This window comes from Anthonomus grandis, chromosome 8 (genome assembly GCF_022605725.1).
Source record: "Anthonomus grandis grandis chromosome 8, icAntGran1.3, whole genome shotgun sequence".
Classification (NCBI taxonomy): domain Eukaryota; kingdom Metazoa; phylum Arthropoda; class Insecta; order Coleoptera; family Curculionidae; genus Anthonomus; species Anthonomus grandis.
Window position 1 is genome coordinate 28,105,696 of NC_065553.1, and position 21,199 is coordinate 28,126,894.

Consider the following 21,199-nt stretch of genomic DNA (forward strand, 5'->3'; position numbering starts at 1 on the left):
CAGCTATCATTTCCCAAGTTTATGCGCATAGGTTAAAAATCACCCTGTATTTGAATTCGGCGGCTAATATCACATTACGCCTTTCCATGGCCGGTTTTCTCTTGGTCTCAGGAGAAATTCTCCTATTAGGGAGTTGTCCACACTTCTGACTTTTTCCTTGAACTTTGAATGTTTTTTGAATGAACTATGTATTCTTGAATTGTATCAAGTTTGCAGTCAGAGTGCAGATCAACATTCCTTACGAAGAAGGGCGCATTTGTGAACATCCTTAAACACTTATTCTGAATCACCTGAAGCTTTCTGATGTTCGTCTTCGTGGTATTCCAGAAAATGTTTGAGGCGTAAAGTAGTCTAGGACGTAGAACCTGTTTATAGACCATTAATTTATTAGTCAAAGAGAGCTTACTGCTCCTGCAGAGAAAGGAGTAGAGCGCATGAATGGTACCATTGCATGAATTAATTTGCTTTATAATGTGCGTGTTGAAGTTATTCTTTTTGTCGAAATATACTCCTAGGTATTTTATCTCATCTTTCCATGGGACCAGCGTGCCCGAAATTGCCAAATTTGAGATGTTGCGGTCATGCTTTTTTGTTATTAGAATGATCTCTGTCTTCTTACTATTTATTTTGATGTTCCAGTTTGCACACTCTATAATTTTATCTAGATGACTCTGCATGTACGCTGATATCTGAACTAAATTTTTACAGCTCGCAAAGACACAAGCGTCGACCGCGAATAATGCCACTCGCGAATAGTGTGTGCTTTTTGGAATGTCCGCTTGGTATATGTTGAATAAAATTGGTGCGAGCGGGGAGCCTTGGGGAACCCCCGCTTCTCATCTTCTTAAAGGAGGTGATAATTCTATTTATTTTAACAGTAAATTCCCTGTCTTTCAAGAAATTTTTCATAAATTTAGTAAACCTTGCGGACACCCCAAATTTCTGCAACTTATAGATCAAACCGTCATGCCCCACTCTATCGAAAGCCTTTTCGATGTCGAGCGTGATCATGGCGGTAGATCCCTTCGCATTAAAAGAATCCACCTGACTTTGTTGTATCCGTACAAGCTGCAACTCAGTTGATAATCCTCTTGTAAATCCGCACTGCTCTTCCGGGATTATTTTAAGCTCCTATCATCTAGCTCCTCCCATAATGTGCTTAGTACCGTCTTTCAAAGATTTTTCCCAGTGATGGCAGCAGACTAATGGGTCTGTAACTTTCCGGTTTTTTAATGTTTTTACCCTGTTTAGGTATTGCTACCACAATTGCTTTTTTTTCCATTCGACCGGAAAATAGCACAGGCTCATGCATTTGTTATAAATGGTTTTTAAGTTCCTTTGTGTTCGATCATTATAGTAATTTATACCTAACATTAAACATTTATTAAATATTTAACAACTAACATTATTTTCCTTTCATCATGACCATAGGTACAACACTTCTGGCCTTTAATAATACGCAAGTAGCTGGATACTTTTTTTAATTGTAAAACTGGGTTTACCTACACAAATTATATAATTTGTAAAAAATCCTGGTAAAACTATATATTATATATACTATGCTACAGTTTTATATGCAGTTGTGGGTACAAAAATAAGAGTGCATATCAAATTTCAAATCAAACTGAATTAGCTTCGCAATATTATATACTACGCATTTTCTTTCGGCATTTAATCTTTTTACTTTATAAAATTTATAAATAAACCAAGAAGGCATTATTTTTTGAAAGTAAATTTTTTTCATAATTGTTTAAAAATCTTGCGGACAAAAAATAAGAGTATTTGTTTATTGTAACTATTTGGTCTCTGTTTATTCATATAAAAGATTTGTTTGTAATATTTTTCATGAAAGTCAGTTTTAACAAGATCGTTGCATCGCGATGGTTAATAAGGAACAATATGCGTCTAATTTTGCAATTGAGAATAAATCCTATGCGTAATCTCCAGAGCTTTAAAAACACAAAATAAAACGGAAAATGTGTCTGAATAAAAATTTTCAAAGAAATTGGTGCAACATTCTTTTTAGTGATGAGACGAAGATCAACTTATTCGGATCAGATGAAAGAATATTCGTTAGAAGGAGGAAGAATGAACAATATAATCCTAGGAGCACAATAGGCACAGTTTAAGCATGGATGTGGAAATATCATATGGGGCTGTTTTTTCCTACAATGGAGTAGGTACCATATTTTGGATTAAAGAGACCATGACAAAAGAAATTTATTTGGATATATTGGATAGAGTCATGCTACCATATGCCGAAGAAAATATCTCTAAAAGGTGGATGTATCAACAAGATAAGGACCTTAAACGTACGGCACGCATTGTTAAACAATGGTTTACACAAAATAGGGTTTCGGTTCTGGAATGGCCATCACAATCGCCTGACCTTAACCCTATTGAAAACCTTTGAAAGGAACTGAAAAACCAAGTAGCTTGTAAAAAAACAACAAATAAACAAGATGTATGGAATCAATGGTTGATCAATTCGATGCCATGAAGATGCCCAGCCGTCCTCAAGAATAATGGTTATTCTACCAAGTATTGACTTATCTAATGCTGTCGTTTGTTTTGCGGTACATTGTAATTATAATTTTTTATGGCCATTTTAGAAAAATACTCTTATTTTTTCGTCCACCATAAAACATGTAAAAAATAAGAAATTTGTTTATAATTACAAATTAAACTAGCAAAGAATAATGTGTATTTATTTTTTATCAATGATGGCATATGTTGTACAAATATGAAATCGTAATTGTTTTTTTCTCTATGTAGCAAAATATATTATTAGAAATATTCAAATAAAACCAGGCACTCTTATTTTTTTGGCCACCACTGTATGTAATATATAAAAATATAGTATGAAATTTAAATATTCATCGTGTATGTCTTAGTAATAGCAGAAGGTATATGAATGCAGTCGCAGCTGCATACTTCTGGAATTTCAACACCAAAACCTTTCCTTGGAGGTCCAGGTGGATTGGGGCCTATTATGTGCCCGACAATACATTCATAGACCCATCGTTCGTGGGGCTCGCCGCATACAACCATAAAGGTACTCCCACAATACTTTTTAATTTCTCCATAGTTTTGGCAGTAAAAATCGTGCTCAGCTTGGGTCAGTTTTGTTGTGTCTTTTGGGTGCTGTTTAAGAATCTTGCGGCCTAATAAAAAAAATAATATTTAATTGTTTAGAAATTCATATTTCAATATACACGTTTGAATTTATTGCTAAAAATCTATTTAAAGTAAAATGAAAAAAAAATACTTGGAGGCGCCGGGTATCGATCCCGGTACCTCTCGCATGCTAAGCGAGCGCTCTACCATCTGAGCTACGCCCCCTGTGATTATACTGTGAATACAACTTATATTAATGCAAATGTATGTACTAGGGGTTTGATAATGATATAATAAATTTATTAATTCTAGTATTGTCTATGATTGGGAATTCATTCAATTCTCAAGAATCACCCGCAATGTTCCAAAATTACCAGTATGATACCAAAAAAGAACTGAGTACCTAATTATTACTGTGTAATACATTTTCGATTCATATTACGTAGGTATGTTACATAAAAACCGCAAATTTATTTTCTAGTACATATACAGGGTGTTACAAAATTCGATGCACATATTTTCAGAGCGTAATATTGAAGTCAAAATAAGACTTTTTCCTCTATGTTCCTAAACACGTGGCCTAAAATGCTCTTCCTCAAAGCTATAACCCGCGCAAATTCTTTGATGAAAATCGATTATTTGGAACCGTGACTACAATTATGCGTCAAATCTCCTGAAAATTTTCAAGAAAATTGTCGTTTTTGGGTGCTTTTTTCATTTTCCGTCCCAAAAATGGTGTAAATCCAATTTTAGGGGTGCATTCAGGGAGGCTAAGATTTCTGATAGCCCCTATCCTAGGTTTCTGATCAGAAAATTAAAAATCTAGCAACACCATCTAGTTAGCCTTGAAAAAATTTGAAAATTGTGGATTCTTGCGTTTTCCGATACAATTAACCCAACCGTTTTTGAAAAAATCGCTCGTAAGCAAAAGAGGAGCAAAGCATTATTAACCCGATTAAACTATCAAATTAGAAGTGAGCCGTGACTGCTTTACCTTCTGTCAAATCAAATTATCGTATCGGAAAAAGGAAAAAACGAGAATTTCAGATTTTTTCATGGCTAACTACTTTCATTTGCAAGGCGATTTCGATTCTTTGTTTTATTATTATTTATTATTGAAAAAGTTTGTTCACATATTAAGGTAGAACCAAATAAGCTGGCACATTTCAGAGCGCTTATGCGCAACTCTTTGTACATATTTTTATCAACGCAGCGGTAAAAGTTTAGCAAGTCTCCTTCGTTGAATTTGTTGCGTAAATCTTGGTCGTTTTGAATGTCGATAATTTCTAACTGCATTGACTCTAGCGCATTTTAAACTCCGAAAATCTGTTTTTAAACGATTAAATCAAAATATCTAGCTTTTCTACATAACTGAAATTAATCGCAGTTTTGTTGAATTTTTCAGCAATTTTCTTATAATTCGGAAAATGATTGTAATTTCCAGAATTCAATTGTAATCTGAAAAGTGTCAGCCTGCATTGAAAGGATGATACATGAGCGTAGAGCTGGGATATCAGTTGATTTTTGCCTTGAAACCATTGTTCAAGATATTCAAATGATTTGTAATGTCAGCTACAAAAGCCAAATCACACAATCAATTAGGATTTTTAAGTTCCGCAACATCCCTTTGCTTTTCCGCCAGATATATTCCAATTTCTTCTATTAAATTTAGAAATAGTTTCAATGTCAATCCACGACTTAGCCACCTTACTTCTGTATAATACAGTAAATCTCCGTATTCGCTTTCGATGTCGCCAAGGAATTGTCTGCGATTGAGTCCTTGTGATTTTATGAAATTTACAGTCGAAACTACCACTTTCATGACATTTTGAAATTCAATTTTTTTAGAACAGAGGGCTTCTTAGTGTATTATGCAGAAACTGCATGAGATCTTCAGCGTTTATGTTTTTTTCTTGCAGATGCTTTTTCAGCAAAGTAACTAGCCCAGAATTAACACTAATCATTGAAGGAGCACCGTCAGTCGCAACTCCCGAGAATTTTGATAATTGATTGAGAATTTTGAAGTCCAAATCACTTTTTGAACACTCACCCAAAAGTACATTGAGTATATCAACTCCTTTGGTTTGACCTTTCAATGAACACATTCCTAATAACTATTCTAAGACTTCAAAATCTTGAGTAACACCTCGTACGATATGAGAAGTTGAGTTGTGGAACTAATATCAGTGAATTCGTCGAGTGCTAATGACAAAAATTCAATGATCTTAGTTTTTTCAATTAATTGATTCGCAGTATTACCTGACAAAGACATAATTCATCTTTGGATAGTCATACGATTCAGTTGAATTTTCTCAAACTTTTTTGCTGCTTCTAAACACATTTTCTTAGCGGCAATTTCTAAGCATTCTTTTACAAAATCGCCATCATTAAAGGGTCGACTTCGCTTTGCTATCATTCGAGAAATTTATAACTAACTTCTGTAGCTGTTTCTGAATCTTGAATGGGTTTTGTGAACATAGCTTGCTGACCAATAAGCTCCCGTTTTAAAGACAACATTTTTTGCTTTTTTAATGCGCCACCAAGTTGGTAAAAGAAGGATGCTGCGTTTTATATTGCCTTTTTACATTTTATTCCTTTGCAATCGCAACAGAATTCTTGCAAATTAAACATGCAACTTTGTTATTCAACCATACAAAAAAGTATTTCTCAGTCCAAGTTTCTTGAAACTGCCGATTTTCATCTTTAACCTTACTTTTTTTACTAGGTCCTGGCTTCTCCATGTTGCGTTCTAATTTTGGGAGGATTAAAACATCGCCTAAAAACAATTACAGTACCTACTTAAATTACCCTCCTTTTTACCCTCAGAAATTTTAATATTTTAATACAGATTTTATATCTGAAATAATGACGTAGTTATTATAGTTAGAGATATTCTGAAAAAAAATAGTAATTTATTTGTTTTTTTTTAATATCTGGCCAACATTAAGCTAAATTTGATTAAAACCAACAGAGTTAATAACAGAGTTTTACTTACGATTTCACAATTCAATTATACACGGCACTTGACGGGTTAACACTGCAACAGGAAATCTATGTTGATTGTGGATCAAAATATACGACACCGGCTAGTCGAGTTAAAATCTACACTAGAACTATTGCCTTCCCAAAACATTATTAAACTGCATTTATTCTCAATCACTTATTATTTCGCTTTGTATTTTCGCGCATATTTCTTTCTGTTGACACTTCACTCAAATTAAAACTGAACTGTCAATCTCTGCGGTTAGCGTGGCTTTTATACCGCGCATACGACTCTGGAAGCTTCGTGTATCTACCTACGCAAGCAATCGGAAATTCGGGACTATTGCTATCTCACTTGCTCACATCGAGCTAGAAAATTCTTGATTTCTCTACTATTTTGAACTTTACATAAAGGCGGCAAGCGATGTTACTTGACTTAGCTTTTTTGGGCGCGAGATTCAAATTACTTTTCGAACAATTTTTTTTTGGTTTTATCTGGGATAGAATTCAATATTTTTCGAATTCACGAGAGTATTATTTTTGCTGTCGGCGGGCCACCAGTATTTGCGGTCTGTGCATCCATGCTCTAAATTGTCTAAGACGAGCAACGAGGACAAACGAACTGCAGCTTTTCTTCTTTGATTAGACCGACACACGCTTCGTGCACATAGACGGAGCATAAACAGCATTTGCGCATGTCCAATACCTCATCTTTGCCGCAAAGGAAGCAATACCATGATTCTTTAGCTTCGTTTTTCTTTTTATCATATATTTTATTCATTTTCATTTTACCCTTTTTAAAATTTGTGGCAGACAAATTCGTTTTGCCTTTTCTGGAACTTGTGGCTGACAAATTTGTTTTGAAGGGTCATTCGTAGAAGGGTCTGGTGTAGGCTCTATCTCGGTATTTTCAGGCCAGTGTGAGCATGATGGTTTTGGTTCCATATATGGATTATTAACTTGCTGATAATTAGCAGGTGTCTTATTTGGTCCAAGATTTTCTCGTTGCTCTCGTTGATTTTCTCCTTGATTTCTCAAAATCGAGAGAGGCAGTCATCTGTTAAAGGATTATGCTCCTCTACTTCTGCTCTTTCCGGAGGTTTTGCTGTTAATAGACTAGGTGCAAAGGCCACCTCCTCAATAACATCCGGGTTTAACGGGTATATCCCTGTTACTCGGAATCCAGACATTAAATTTTATGGTGACATTGCTTTTGGTCAAATTTCACTAAGGATATATCCAAATCTTCCTTTCGTAGTTTTTCGTTCCGGTTGACGCATCCAGTAAAGGCGAAAAATGGATTTATCAAGGGGTTGCAATTAATGTGAACTATTACTTGGAAGACATTACAACGATATTTCAGCAGCATCAGCAACCTCAACAATACCGGCATATAAATGGGAGGCAGCTACATCAAACACCAGCAAACAACGCCCAGGTGCTTTAAATTTAGACAAATGTTTTACCTATTTGATAAAAATTGCAGTGGTTATGCTTCCTTTAGCTGTCATTTCTATGACGAATCCTGGAGGCATAGAATCAATCCATTCAGGTTTTTAAAAAAAGTATCAGATCATCCTTAAAAAGCATCAGAGGCGGAATAAGGCATTTCCACATGCAACCACCGTCACATTTTCAGCATGCTCTGGTGCAATTAGATGCGTCCTTTTAATCCCTTTCCTTGTGAGGACTTTGTGCTAGTGATGTAGCGTCAAACGGCACCCTTTTTCGTCCATGTTATAAATGCATTGTGGACGAGTAATTAAAAAAAAATCTACCAAAGTATTCCGAAGTTTTTGAAAATAATCTGTTATGATATGTCTGTTTAATTTTAGTACTCCTGCAGGATTTAAAGCATGTGCTTGCTTTTTTTTTACCTCTGGATGTCTTTGATAAAATAAATGCATCCATTTTCTTCCATCCATCCTCGTAGTTTGAGAAAATCTCTGGTTAGGGTAATGTTCTTCGGAAAGAAAACACACTTCTTCGAAGAACCCTTTAAGTGGGCGGCATTCCAACTTCTGCCAACCTAAAAAATCGTTGACACAATTCACGTTCTTGTTCAGCGTTTAACAAGCTATAACGCCCCAACTTTTTCTTTTTACTTCCAGTTGCAAGATAGTTTCGTAGAGTTCGGCGAGGGATTTCGTTCTCTCTCAATGCTTGCAGTACGGGCATGCCATCTTAAATGGCTTGTAAGGCTTGCTGTAGGCTTACTTTAGTCCACAAAGCTCGTAATCCAGGTATTCCTGAAAAAAACACATTACAATTTAGCATCTTTTTTTTTCAAAAACACTGTGATCCTGATAAGGCCTCTTTTGGCCACATGGCCTTGATAGCAACATCATAATAAATTAATAAATTATGTTTAAAGTATAAACTCAGTAAAATATTTATTCTGTACTTACTCTGTTGCTTTCGTAACTTCAAAAGGTTCCTAGAAAAAATAATAATCGTTGCTTGAACACATAGACCCGTAAATAAAAGCATCAACTTTCTTACCTCAAAGTTATAAGGTGACAGGTGGCAAAATGCGGTCGCTCATTTTTCGCCATCTAGCGATGGGCTGGGGAACTTTGCTTTTATTATTAGTTTGCATTATAGTTTTCTTTTGAAATATTATTGTAGGTTGTAAATAAATGTTTCAGTATTGGGCAATAGAGGGCACTGGCTTTATTAGGTACATAACCTTATTTAGGACAGGTACCTTACAAGGACTAAGGTCTAACTGTCACGTCAAAATCATAACCCGCCAAAAGCAGGAAGCCGTGCAGACAGCATATCGAACCAGAATATTGCTAAACGCGAGATGAGAGATGAAAAATCCCCTATATTGTATAACATTTTTTACTTTTCTTAAGAAAGTCAACCTCCAATCAATATTTAACTGAATATTAATATTAATATTTATAATCAATATTTAACCCTGAAATTCGTCCGTTAATCGTTAATTATTCAGAAATATCGTGGTTGATTTAGCTGCCTGCATGACTTATTGTAAGGTCAACCGCCATAACCTCACTTTCCTATATCTTTTTTTTTGCTTTCGGCTTGGGTCTCTCAACTTCTTCAGTCTACTGGTCAAATTCTTCTTATCTGCTTGCTGGATCCGACGGAACCTATGATTTTCGTGCGGATATTGTCCTTAAAGGCAATACTGGGATAATTACTATTCTTTAGTATACATAAGGGTGTCCGAGAGAAAACAGTCCACCCTGAAAATCTTGGAAAATAAATTATTTAGGAACGGCCGAACACGTCCAATTTAACATTGAGGGGGACATTTATTGACAGAATTGATCTCCGTTGACCCACATACAAAAATACAATTGTAATTTAAAAAGGTCTGCGCACATTAGCGAACATTTCGGGCATTATTAACTGACTTTCGCTAATAATTCGATTTCGAAGATCTTTAAGGGAGTAAACCTTTGTGGCAAAGACTTTAATTTTTAGATGATCCCATTAAAAAAAAATCCAAACAGGTAAAATCGGGAGATCTAGCAGGCCATTCAACGGTACCACTTCCGCCAATCCGTCGTTAAAAAAATGACGAACGGCAGCAGCATAATGTGGTGGTGCCCCATCTTTTTGAAACAGTTCATTGTCTAGAAAGTCTTCCTTCTTCTTCCCAAACAGTATCATACGTCCTAGGTACGTAATTTTTATGTCATATTTATGTCCGTACGTCCATTGTAATATAAAAATAACGTATTTAGTACGTACTTTTGGATACGTAGTTCGTACGTACATTAGCTAGGTCTCGCAAACGTACATACATGTACATATAAATGCTTGGAAAATGTTTTAGCTCCTATGGATTATAGGAGGAAAAAAACATTTAAATTTTTGTTAATGCACAAAACTATATGCCAGGAAATAATTTTTATTTCAAATACACGTATTTTTAAATACTTCTAAGTTTTATTTTTAATATTTCTAAATTCAGTAGGGTGTGAAGGTTCGATTTAGGAATTATAAATAAGAATGCCAAATGCGCTTACACCATTGTATATTACTCTCTTCGATGATATATGGTATATTAGTAGTTATTTTAAAAACAGTGTTCTACATAATTGTCGTGCATACGTATGCAGTAGTATTGCATAAATATTTAACAATAATAATTCATTGTATAACAAATTAATATATAGTATGATACTTGAAAATAAATAACATATATCACTATTATATTATTGTACCACATCTCCCCCTTTTGAAAGAATGAACTACATTTTTAATGAAATAAAAATGGAGTACTTTCGTACAAAAATAAATATTCATAAGGTATATGCGCTTTTTTACTACATTTTACACTTCTATTTTACAATAAAAATAAAATTATTAGAGGTTTAAGGAAAGTGTTAAGAAAAAGATAAGAGGAATAATAGAAAGAAAATAAATAATAAAGAAAGGATAGAAAAGAAAAGTATTTATCGATCGAGTATAGATTTAAATATTTTTTTTTTAAATTTACAAATGAAACCTAAAATGTTAACCCTGATTTTACTTAAACAAACTTATTACCTAAATAAACTTATTACTTAATTAAAGTACACATGTACTTAAGTTGTTTAATTTAAATAATGTTACATAATTCATAACTATTTCGAAGCCTAAACAATACGTGTTAAGTTATTAAATTATGAACCTCAATTTTTGCGAAGCTTTGCATTGACTTATGAGTACATAATATGTATTATAAAATATTAGGTTACAAGGTTAGTAAATTAAAACTAGTACATGTTTTCTTTTCGGTACAACTGCTATAATTGACATAATTAATTGTTTTTCTTTTAATTTTTCTACGATAAACACTGAAAATGGCTTTTTCACTTTAATCACTTATAAAAATGCTGTAATCTATTTTTATGCACTTTCACTTTAGCGTCACTTTTACTATTACTTAATATACAATTTACACCTTCTACCTCCTCTACTACGAAAGGGCCTTTATACCAAGGGTCAAATTTCGTTCTATTTTCATTATTTAAAAGTACTGAGTCACCGGGTTTTAAATATATTTCTTTAGACTGTTTATCGTATTCTAATTTTCGCTGAACTTTTGCTTTTTGAATAAAATCATTGGCTCGTCTATTTGCAATTTGTAAGCGATATCTGACTTCTTGATAATATGCGTCGATATTATATACAGGGTCTATCAAAGTACCATTTAAAATATTAGAAAAATCAACCTTACGTGCAAAAACTAATTCAAATGGCGTATATTCGTGATATACACTGGGAGTTGTGTTATAACAAAAGCTGAAATAGTTTGTCCATTCATCCCAATCGTCTTGCATTTCGTTTATGTACATTCTAAGAAACTCATTTAAGACTTTATGATTTCTTTCGCAACCACCTATAGTTTGACTATGGTAGGCTGTCGAAATAGAATGTTTAATTTTTAGAAGTTCAGAAAATGATGTAAGTACTTCGTTTTTATACTCAGTGCCCATATCGGTTCTGATTTCCTGCATTGGGCCATAATTAAGAATAAATTCATTAAACATTGCCCTAGCTATAGTTTTAGCTTCTTTATTCGGAATAGGGATAATTTTGACAAATTTAGTTAACTCGCACTGGATTGTTATTGCATAAATATTGTTGTTAGGAGTTTTTCTGAATGGTCCAATCGTGTCGATACATGTGATGTCAAATGCTTTTTGTGGTGTAGGTGTTATTACCATTGGCTCTGAATGAGTTATTTTTCTCTTATTAATTTGACACTTTTGACATTTTTTAACGTATATGTTGACATCGCGGGACATTCCTTTCCATCGGTAATTTGCTCTTAGCTTCTTAAGCAATTTTTTCTGCCCACAGTGACCTCCGGTAAGTGGATTATCATGATATTCCTGTACTAACGCTAACTTGTCATCATTATTTTTAATAATTTTGGGCTCTTCATACAGAAAAATAGTAAGATTTTTTAATTTACTTAAAGCAATATTTTTTAATTCGTTTATTGTGCACAATTTAAATATTTCATCTGTTATTTTTAGCTTTAGTTCCTTAATGTTGCAATCAGCAGCCATTTTTTCCAGCTTAGACAAAACTGTTCCTAAGAATGTTTTGTCATTACTGATTAACATTTTATCGTCGATCATAAAATGTTTATTCTTACCCATAAGTATCCATAGATATTTATGCTGAATTTTAAATTTTACATAAGCTAATTTTAAAACATTTTTACTATTTTCTAAAGTCTCTAGGACTTTTGGTTTAACCGTAAACGGCATGCTAGCATTCTTGCTATTATTTTCTGTTAAGGTAGTATCCTTTTTTGCCATTGCCCGTGTTACTGCAAATACGTTGACTGTTTTGTTATTTATCGCCAAATCGCTTAGTTCGCTAATACAAATTCTCGATAATGCATCTGCTCCTACATTGTCCTTTCCTTGAATATATTCAATTTCAAAATTATATTCTTCTAAATCTAATCGCATCCTGGTAAGTTTTGAAGATGGGTCTTTCATAGAAAAGAGATACACTAAAGGCTTATGGTCAGATTTTACCAAAAATTTATTTCCGTACAAATATGGCCTAAAATACTGAATCGCCCAGTGGATGGCTACTAATTCTTGTTCTATAGTCGCTTTATTAGATTCTCCTTTAGTGAATGATTTTGAAGCGTAAGCTATTGGCAATTCTTGCCCATTAAAGTTTTGTGATAATATAGCGCCACAAGCATTTTTTGATGCGTCTGTTGTTAAAATAAATTGTTTATTAAAGTCTGGGTATTGCAAAATTTCGGGTTGCAACAACGAATTTTTAAGATAAATAAAAGCTTGTTTACATTTTTCACTCCATTCGAATTGCGTATTTTTTCTTGTTAACATATTAAGAGGTTTTGCAATTTCTGCAAAGTTTCGAATAAACCTGCGATAATAGTTACAAAATGCTATAAAGCGTTTGACTTCATCAGCATTTCTAGGCTCTGGGTATTTATTAATAATGTCGTATTTTGACTCGTCAGGCAAAATTCCATTACTAGTAATCCTGTGACCTAGGTAAGTAACTTCTTGCGAAAAAAAATTGCATTTTTCGGGATTTAATTTTAAATTGTATTTTCTGCACGTTTCAAATACACTACGTTAATTTTGTAAATGATGATTTTTTGAACAACCAATTACAATTACGTCATCCATGTACAAGAAAGCCTTTTCAGGTGTTATTCCAGCAAATGCTATATTCATCATCTTCTGGAAACTGTTTGGGCTTATTCTGAGGCCAAATGGTAACCTTGTAAATCTGTAGCTACCTGTACTTGTACTAAAAGTTGTGAAATCTCTAGATTCTTCTGCAAGTGGTATTTAATGAAAGCCCGCCTTTAAATCTAGGGTTGAAAACCATTTAGCACGGCCTAGTTGGTCTAAAATATCGTCAATTCGAGGCAATGGAAATTTTTCAGGGATAATTTTCTTATTTACCTCTCTAAAATCCACTACTAGTCGCCATTTTTTATCATGACCCTTAGATTTCTTAGGTACCAAAAGGATTGGACTATTGTAAACAGCATTAGATTCCTCTATTATGTTTTCCTCTAACATTTTACTTACCTGTGCATTTATTTCTTTAGATTGGGAAAGCGGTGTTCGATAATTTTTTATATAGAAAGGTTGCTCATCAGCTAATTTAATTTTTTGTTTATAAAAATTGTTTGTTGTTAATTTATCACATTTTAACCCAAATATATCAGCAAATTCCATGCATAATTCGGTGGTTTCCTTTTTCGCGCATTCCGGGATGTTTTTATTTAATTCCTTTAATAGTTGATCTTTTCGGTTATTTTGATTACAATGCAATTGATAACACGAAAAGTTTTTTAGGGGTTCGGTTACAATTTTAGGATTATTTATGGTTATGGTTTCGCATGTTGTATTTAGAATTTTAATTATTGGAATTGACCTAGAAATTATGGTTGATGCTATGAAAACGCCTGGGGATATTTCGTTATTTAATACAACCGAATCTTCTTTAAGATATTTTAACTTTTCTACTTTTCTAATTATTTCACATTTGGGGGGGATAATTAACATATCTTTTGCAGGGCTGTTATGAATTGGGATAGAGATTAAATTATTATGCAGTCTTATTTGCATTGTCCAATTAGAGTAGTCCAATTGACATTGATATTGTGTAATAAAATTTCTAACAAGAATTCCATCTGCTGGTATGGGAAAATTATCCTCAACTATGTGAAAATTTTGTTTTAAAGAAAAATTGTCAATAAACATTGCAGTTTTAGTAGTACCTATGGAAGTTATATGTCCTTCTGTAACACCGTTTATCCTGCTAGCATTTGCTCTGTCAACTATTTGGTTTTTATCGATTTTTATTCGCTTAATTAAAGAAATATCGGCACCAGTATCTACGATTAATGTTATTGTTTCATTTTGTGTCATTTGGGTCTGAACGAGGATAAAATTTGACAACGATAGGTCCATGTTAAAAATATTTATTGCTCCCCTAATGGACCTGGTTGGGGTGATAGTTCGTTTCCCGAATTATCTGTCTCAAAGCTGCGCACACAATAGTTTCCTCTGCCTCGTTGAGAATAGCCTCTGTGACCTCTATATCTGCTATGGCCACCATGATAATTATTATGGATAGGAACTTCAGGATTTCTATTAAATCCTCCTCTTTTCCATTGTCCTTGCGCCCTAGGATAATGACCTCTATAATTTGGATTTCCTCTATTGTTGAATCGATTTTGTGTTAAAAGGACTGTAGAATTTTTTGATTTAGTTTCGACGCTAACAAACTTTGTCAAGGCGTCTTGAGTTGTGTTGAATGTGCCTGCTTCCATTATCAACCTGGATCTTTCTGAGGTTGCATTCGATTTTAGGGCTTTAACTGCAATATTAGTTGTATAACCCTCTGCTACATTTACTGGTACACCTTCATTTATGTACGCTCTTTTTAAGCTTGTTGCTAAAGCTTCTATGTCAGATGCATATTTTGATGTATCGCTGGATCCTTGTTTAAGAGCTAATAATTTTGCCGAAACTAACTGCGAACTTTCACCCTTAATATTGCTTGTTAGTTTTTGAATTATAATTGGTATGGTATCATTATCGCCAATAAGGTCTCTTGCTTTACCAACTAATTTAGTTTTAATAAGAGCCACGGCATTTGCTTCGTGCCCTTCGCAATTTTCTTGGATTAAAGTTAGTGCGTCAATAAAAGATCGAAGTTTATCCGCTGAGCCATCAAAATCATTGCACAAAACCCTGCTGGTGAAATTAAAAAAATCCATTTTAGTTATCTCCATTTTGCCAGTTTCAATTTTAATTTCAGTGTTTGTATTTTCTTCGTCTGAACCCTCTGAAGAGTTTTCACTGTCAATAATATCCTCCTCAATCACGTTTGGATCAATTAGTTCAGTGCACGATGTAGGAATTTTATACGAAACATTTAATACTTGATATACCCTGACTACTTTATCTCTTGAGACGGAAAAAAGTTTTTTAATAGCAAAATACTGTTCTTGACTTAAATTTTTGTAATCATGTAATACAAGTTGCACAAAGGTATTTAGTATTTAAGTAAATTATCCCTAACTTCTTTTTTAATTTCCTCTGATTTAGGTATTTTTTTCTTTAAGACTCTTTTTGATTCGTTGGTAATTAATATTTTTAAATTTGATAACTTGGTATAAAGTTCTTCCCAAGCTGATGACATAAAAATAACTAAATTTAGCCTAAATTACGGTAAAAAAAATCTAACATAATAGTAGTACATGAAAAATGTAAACAAAAATCCAACATAAAAATTATTATTCAGTTATATATATGTAATATGTAACTTTATAATATATTATTTAATATATTATAATATTATAACTTTCGATTACTTTATGAACTAATAAAAAAAATAGTTTTACCCCCAAAAATATTTTAAAACTGCTAAATAGCCAAAAAAATCTTATTCTAAATATACACAAATAAATAAAATTACATACCAACTATAATATAACATTTGTGTGGTCCATGTCCTGGGACGGATGCAAAATCTCCATTACATCTCCTTCTTCCATCTTCTAATAAACAGGTGGCGTTTAATCGCTCGTCCTTAATGTCACTGCTTTCAGGTTTTACTAAAATGTTTTTCTACACCAACACATTGCTTCTTCTTTCACTAACACGGACTCACAAACACAAACCACTATGTAATAGTCTTACTATTAGTAGACATCACCAACTGGAGCCTTCAGCATAAGACTTCTTGACAAGTCTCTTTTCATGTTTCTGCGGTAAGCCTTCCTAATTTTTAGTAACACCAAGGTTACAACAGCCACAGTCATTATATACAGCAGAATACGGATATCCATAGGGACATTTATAGCTTGTTCTTCCACTATAAAATTGGAGTTTACAACACCTGTGTCCGTAACTTCAGCATGCTTGGTGTTAGTAGTACCCATATTGACTCACACTGTATGTTACTGTACATTAGCACACTTTACAGCAACTAGCTTCCATACTTTTACCACGGTTTTACTATAAACATTTTTCTTTTTGTACCATATACATACAGAACAATTACTACTCTTACTGAAAAATGCACTAAAAAATGGTGTTTGGCACTGGCAGGATCGCCATGTGAAGGTTCGATTTAGGAATTATAAATAAGAATGCCAAATGCGCTTACACCATTGTATATTACTCTCTTCGATGATATCTGGTATATTAGTAGTTATTTTAAAAACAGTGTTCTACATAATTGTCGTGCATACGTATGCAGTAGTATTGCATAAATATTTAACAATAATAATTCATTGTATAACAAATTAATATACAGTATGATACTTGAAAATAAATAACATATATCACTATTATATTATTGTACCACAAGGGTAAACAAAAAAAAATCTATTTGCATGCTTCATTGCTTTGATAGAAAAAGTCAACGAATTTGCTATAAATGAAACAACAACTGTCAAATCGAGATTCCCTCTTTCCAAAGGGCTAACATACCCTATAAATGTATGTAATTTATATGTTGATCTAGTCAACAAAGTAATTAGGACTAGGATTTCCAAAACATCTAAAAACTATCGAGTATTTGTCATAATAATATATCAAAATTGTCAAGATTGGTCGTAAAAGCAACCCAATGTTTTTGTTGCCCCAACTGACTGTCAAATAAGTAATTGCCTAATTGGCAACATGAGGGAGTTGACACTGTTGACAGTGTTTAAGACAAGCGACAGATGCGAGAATTTCCCCTTCTTTTAGGAGGCTTAGCAGTATTGTATTAGCGTGGGTTTCCCCTTTGTGATAAAAGTTAACACCTGTGAATTTAGGGTTTATCAAATAAATGTCCCCCTTCAATATTAAATTTGATGTGTTTGGCCGTTTTTGGCTAAACAATTTATTTTTCAAGATTTTCAGGATTCACTGTTTGTCTGACAGGGTGACCGCCCTGTATATTATGATAAACTAAAATCGTCTATTTTTGATTAACCTCTTGGACTAGTAACGTTTTTATGTTGATACCTTCTGGAGGCTTTTCTTTAGAGTCATTGCTCTGGAGGTTGTTGATGTTTTCATTGTTCGAAATAAAGGTAGCAGTCCATAACTACATGTTGCACATCTGCAATCTCTCCACAAGAGAATGCGGGACTGGGTGTAAGAGATTATGGCATACCTATAGTCGTAGCCTCTATGAAGCCTATGCCGCCTATAAAGTTGATAATTTTTCTTCTAGGTATCGAACCTATATCCTTGAATCATAACTTCTTCAAGAGAGCACCAGAATACAGGGAGTTCATGGCCAATGCTTCCTCCTGAGATTTATTAGACTAATTCTGCCATATTTTCTTCTTAAAACTTGGAATGAACTCTGGAAGGTCCAAATATTGGTCCTCCAACTTCAGACATCTTCCATTGTTTGCTAGGAGGCCGTTCTCAGAATATATCGTTTCTCAGAATACCTGAGTTGTTTGGGATCCATGCGAATTTCGCTTCTTTGTGGTTCTTTGTTAGGTCCTAATAGATTTTCTTCGTTAGAAGAGTAATATTATAATTTTTTCCTGGTATGTCTATATAATAGCTAGTCTATTTAAAGCACTAAGTATCTAACCAAGGATAGATATACTTGGCTGTAAACCTATGGCGTTATGGCTATCCACAATAATGATTTTTATTTTTTTTTACTCAAAATACCGTGCATTGGGCGAAAAATTACCTAGAAACCAAATATGGTCTAAAAGAAATGTTCAGAGGAAATTTGTTGCTTGATCTCGTCCAATAAGGAACACGTCCCTGATTTTTGTCGCAATATTAAAAAAAAACCCTATATGTATGTATGTCTTAGTCATTGCTGACTGCTGTTTCCTTCTTTTTTGGCTATAGTGTTCGAATTCAGAATATGGAAATATTGGACACTTGTAGAACTTGTCAACTTTGCTAGCTACTAAGTCAAAAGCTTTAATCAGGGGCATATTGTCTATGTTTCTGAATAAGTGTCCGGTATTTGCTACTGCATAAAGGTCTAAAATATAAAGGGAAACTAGATGATTCTTCATCCTAAGGATTTTAGTAATGTATTTGATTGCCAATTACTTTCCTTCTATATGGTAATTGCATCTCTCCAGATTCAGCTCAAAGAATGTTTATAGGAGTAGTCCTCATTGCCCCTAAGACAATTTTCAGTGACTTGTTTTGGATTTCTTCCAAGCAGCTTATTAGTTTTTTCAGTTGTATTATAAAATGGATTACATCGATAGTCTACGTAAGGATGAACATATGCTTCGTAAAACGTTAAGAGAGTGGCTCCTGTTTCAGCTTTGCTGATCATTTTGCAAATCATAGGTTTCATTGTCCATTTAGGGTCCAAAATGATTCCCAGATAAGTAACTTCTTGCATCTATGGTAATTTTGTGCTGGTGATCTGAACTGGAATGGTTGGTACTTGTGTTGCCACTCTGCTGAAACATATTTCCTATAACTTTCCAGCTGATAAGCATAATTCTAGTTCTACAACTCATCTGTTAATGTTTCTCAGTGATATGTTGACTTTCTCAACAATTCTGTCGGCATCTTCCTCGCTGCAAATTAGTGCATTTTCATCTATTACTATATATATTTTTACTTTGATTTTTTTTTAAATTAAAACAATAAGTTTAATGAACTCTGACTTATTGAAGATAGAGAAAAGTTAACGGAGAGAATGCAGGGGAAGAAGAAAAAAGATCGACAAACTGTACAGAGAATATACTCCTTCTTTGGTCGATATTATAAAGTATCCTGAAACGTCAAAAATAAAGTAATGGATACAAAAACATCTTTTAACTTCTTAGTATGGTTTCATAACATGTGAGAAGTATTTCAGGAGATAATTGGACATCTCATACAAGCATTTTGAATATATGCTTACAAAACTATTACCTGAAATGTCCCATCTACTTTCAAACACCCTGTATTAACCATCTTATACAATTTTATATAATGCTACCATAAAAATAGCCCAATCTTACCTATTTCGATGCGTTCTTCTTTCTTTTTGTTATCCTCACTTTGAGGCAAATTCAATTTTGTTATCGATCCTGTATACACATTAGTATATCTATTATTTATTCTTTCTGCCGCAATTTTCAAATCCAATTCGAGAACTATTATCCTGTTTGGAGGCGTTTGTAATGAGTCCAAAAACTGTAAGTCAGTGACCGTGTAAGGGAATCCAGTGAGAACCCATCCATTATCCAGAGCATCCTTTTCTAGTATTCTTTTATTAATTATTTGGCAGAGCAACTCTGAGTGGAAGCAGACCTATAGCAAAAAATGATTTCGAAAAAATCTTAGACTTTATGATTTGCCTTACTCTTCTATTGCACTTCCTTAGTTTTTCTCCTAGCTCAGTCTCAGATATCCAGGCTTGGCATAATAAATATTCAAAATCAACATGTACTAAGCCGAGCATCTCTTGCAATAACTTTGCCTGAGTTTTTCTACCGCTTCCTCGTGGCCCAAAGAGGACCACTCTAGGTTTCACATGTTTAATTGCCTCTTTCTTGCTGCATATAACCACACATTCTTCTGCTAGAGTGGTTAGATCCTTGTCAGTCAATGGTATCTCTCGTAATTTCTTATTGAAAACTTGTTTTAAGCCAAAAAGATTTCTTCTTAGTTGGGGCCATTGTTCTGGAACATCACAGTAAAGTAGTTCATCTAGTTTAGGCTGAAACGGTATTATAAGATGGATAACGTGAGTGGGCAGCACTCCTAATTTCAATAAAGCTTTCGCTTCCTCTTCTGTGTTAATACAATCAGCAATAATCCAACCATCACTAGAAATATTTTGGCTACGCACTAGACAGGCGAGAGCTTTAGCCACAGTGTTTGCTTTTAAACGAGTAGATATTTCAAAAATGTTTTTTAAGTCAGACTTTGTGATGACTACTTGCTGAGTAAGTTTGGCCATATGCTCAGCTACTGCTACACGGTTAATCTTTAAAGAACCGATTAAGATAACCCTCGAGGAGTCTCGACTCGCAGAAGCTTGCTGCAGGATTTGTTTTATGAAGAGGAGATGATCTTCTGGCTTTTGAATGACTAGTTCCCGGGCAATTTCGTAAAAAAGCTCGGGGATACGGTGCTTCTCTAAGTAGGGAATGTGCCATTTTGGGAACTGAAGGGGACGTTTAGATGGATCGGTCATTTTGGCTTGATTAACGTTTTAAATTGTCATATGAATGACGTAAGCTAAATGTTAAAACTTGTGGCGAATGTGATGATAATAAGTGCTGAATTTAAGTTGAAATATTTTGGAATAAAGTGTTTTCATTTAATTATTTTTTCAAGATGCCTATCGGGTGCTAGATATGACTGAAGGTTCGCGAGATACGAAGATGGTTAAATTAAGGCAAAGTTAAGTATTTTTGAGCTTAACAATATGCCGTTTAGAAAATTTAAGAATTCCGAATGGTTCCGAAGGTATTCGAAAAAATCCGAAATTTTGGAAAATCGATTTTATTTTTTTCTGAACTTATTTCTTATCCGATTTTAAAACAATTTGCACTTTTGCATTGCCACTTTTTTCGTGCTACATGTAGATAGTTTCAGATTTTCAATAGGACGTTTCGTCTTTTGCC

At 33.8% G+C, this 21,199-nt stretch overlaps 1 protein-coding gene across 1 annotated transcript; it reads right to left on the reverse strand.

Moving 5' to 3' along the window:
• Positions 1-1,985: 1,985 nt before the first annotated feature.
• LOC126739411 (adenylate kinase 8-like) lies at positions 1,986-20,793 on the reverse strand. The gene is made up of 3 exons (XM_050445085.1): positions 19,930-20,793; positions 19,586-19,877; positions 1,986-3,164 (listed from the first exon to the last, which is right to left on the reverse strand). The coding sequence occupies exons 1-3, from the start codon at positions 20,764-20,766 to the stop codon at positions 2,869-2,871; spliced, it is 1,425 nt and encodes a 474-aa protein (XP_050301042.1). The 5' UTR covers positions 20,767-20,793; the 3' UTR covers positions 1,986-2,868.
• Between the last annotated feature and the right edge of the window lie 406 nt (positions 20,794-21,199).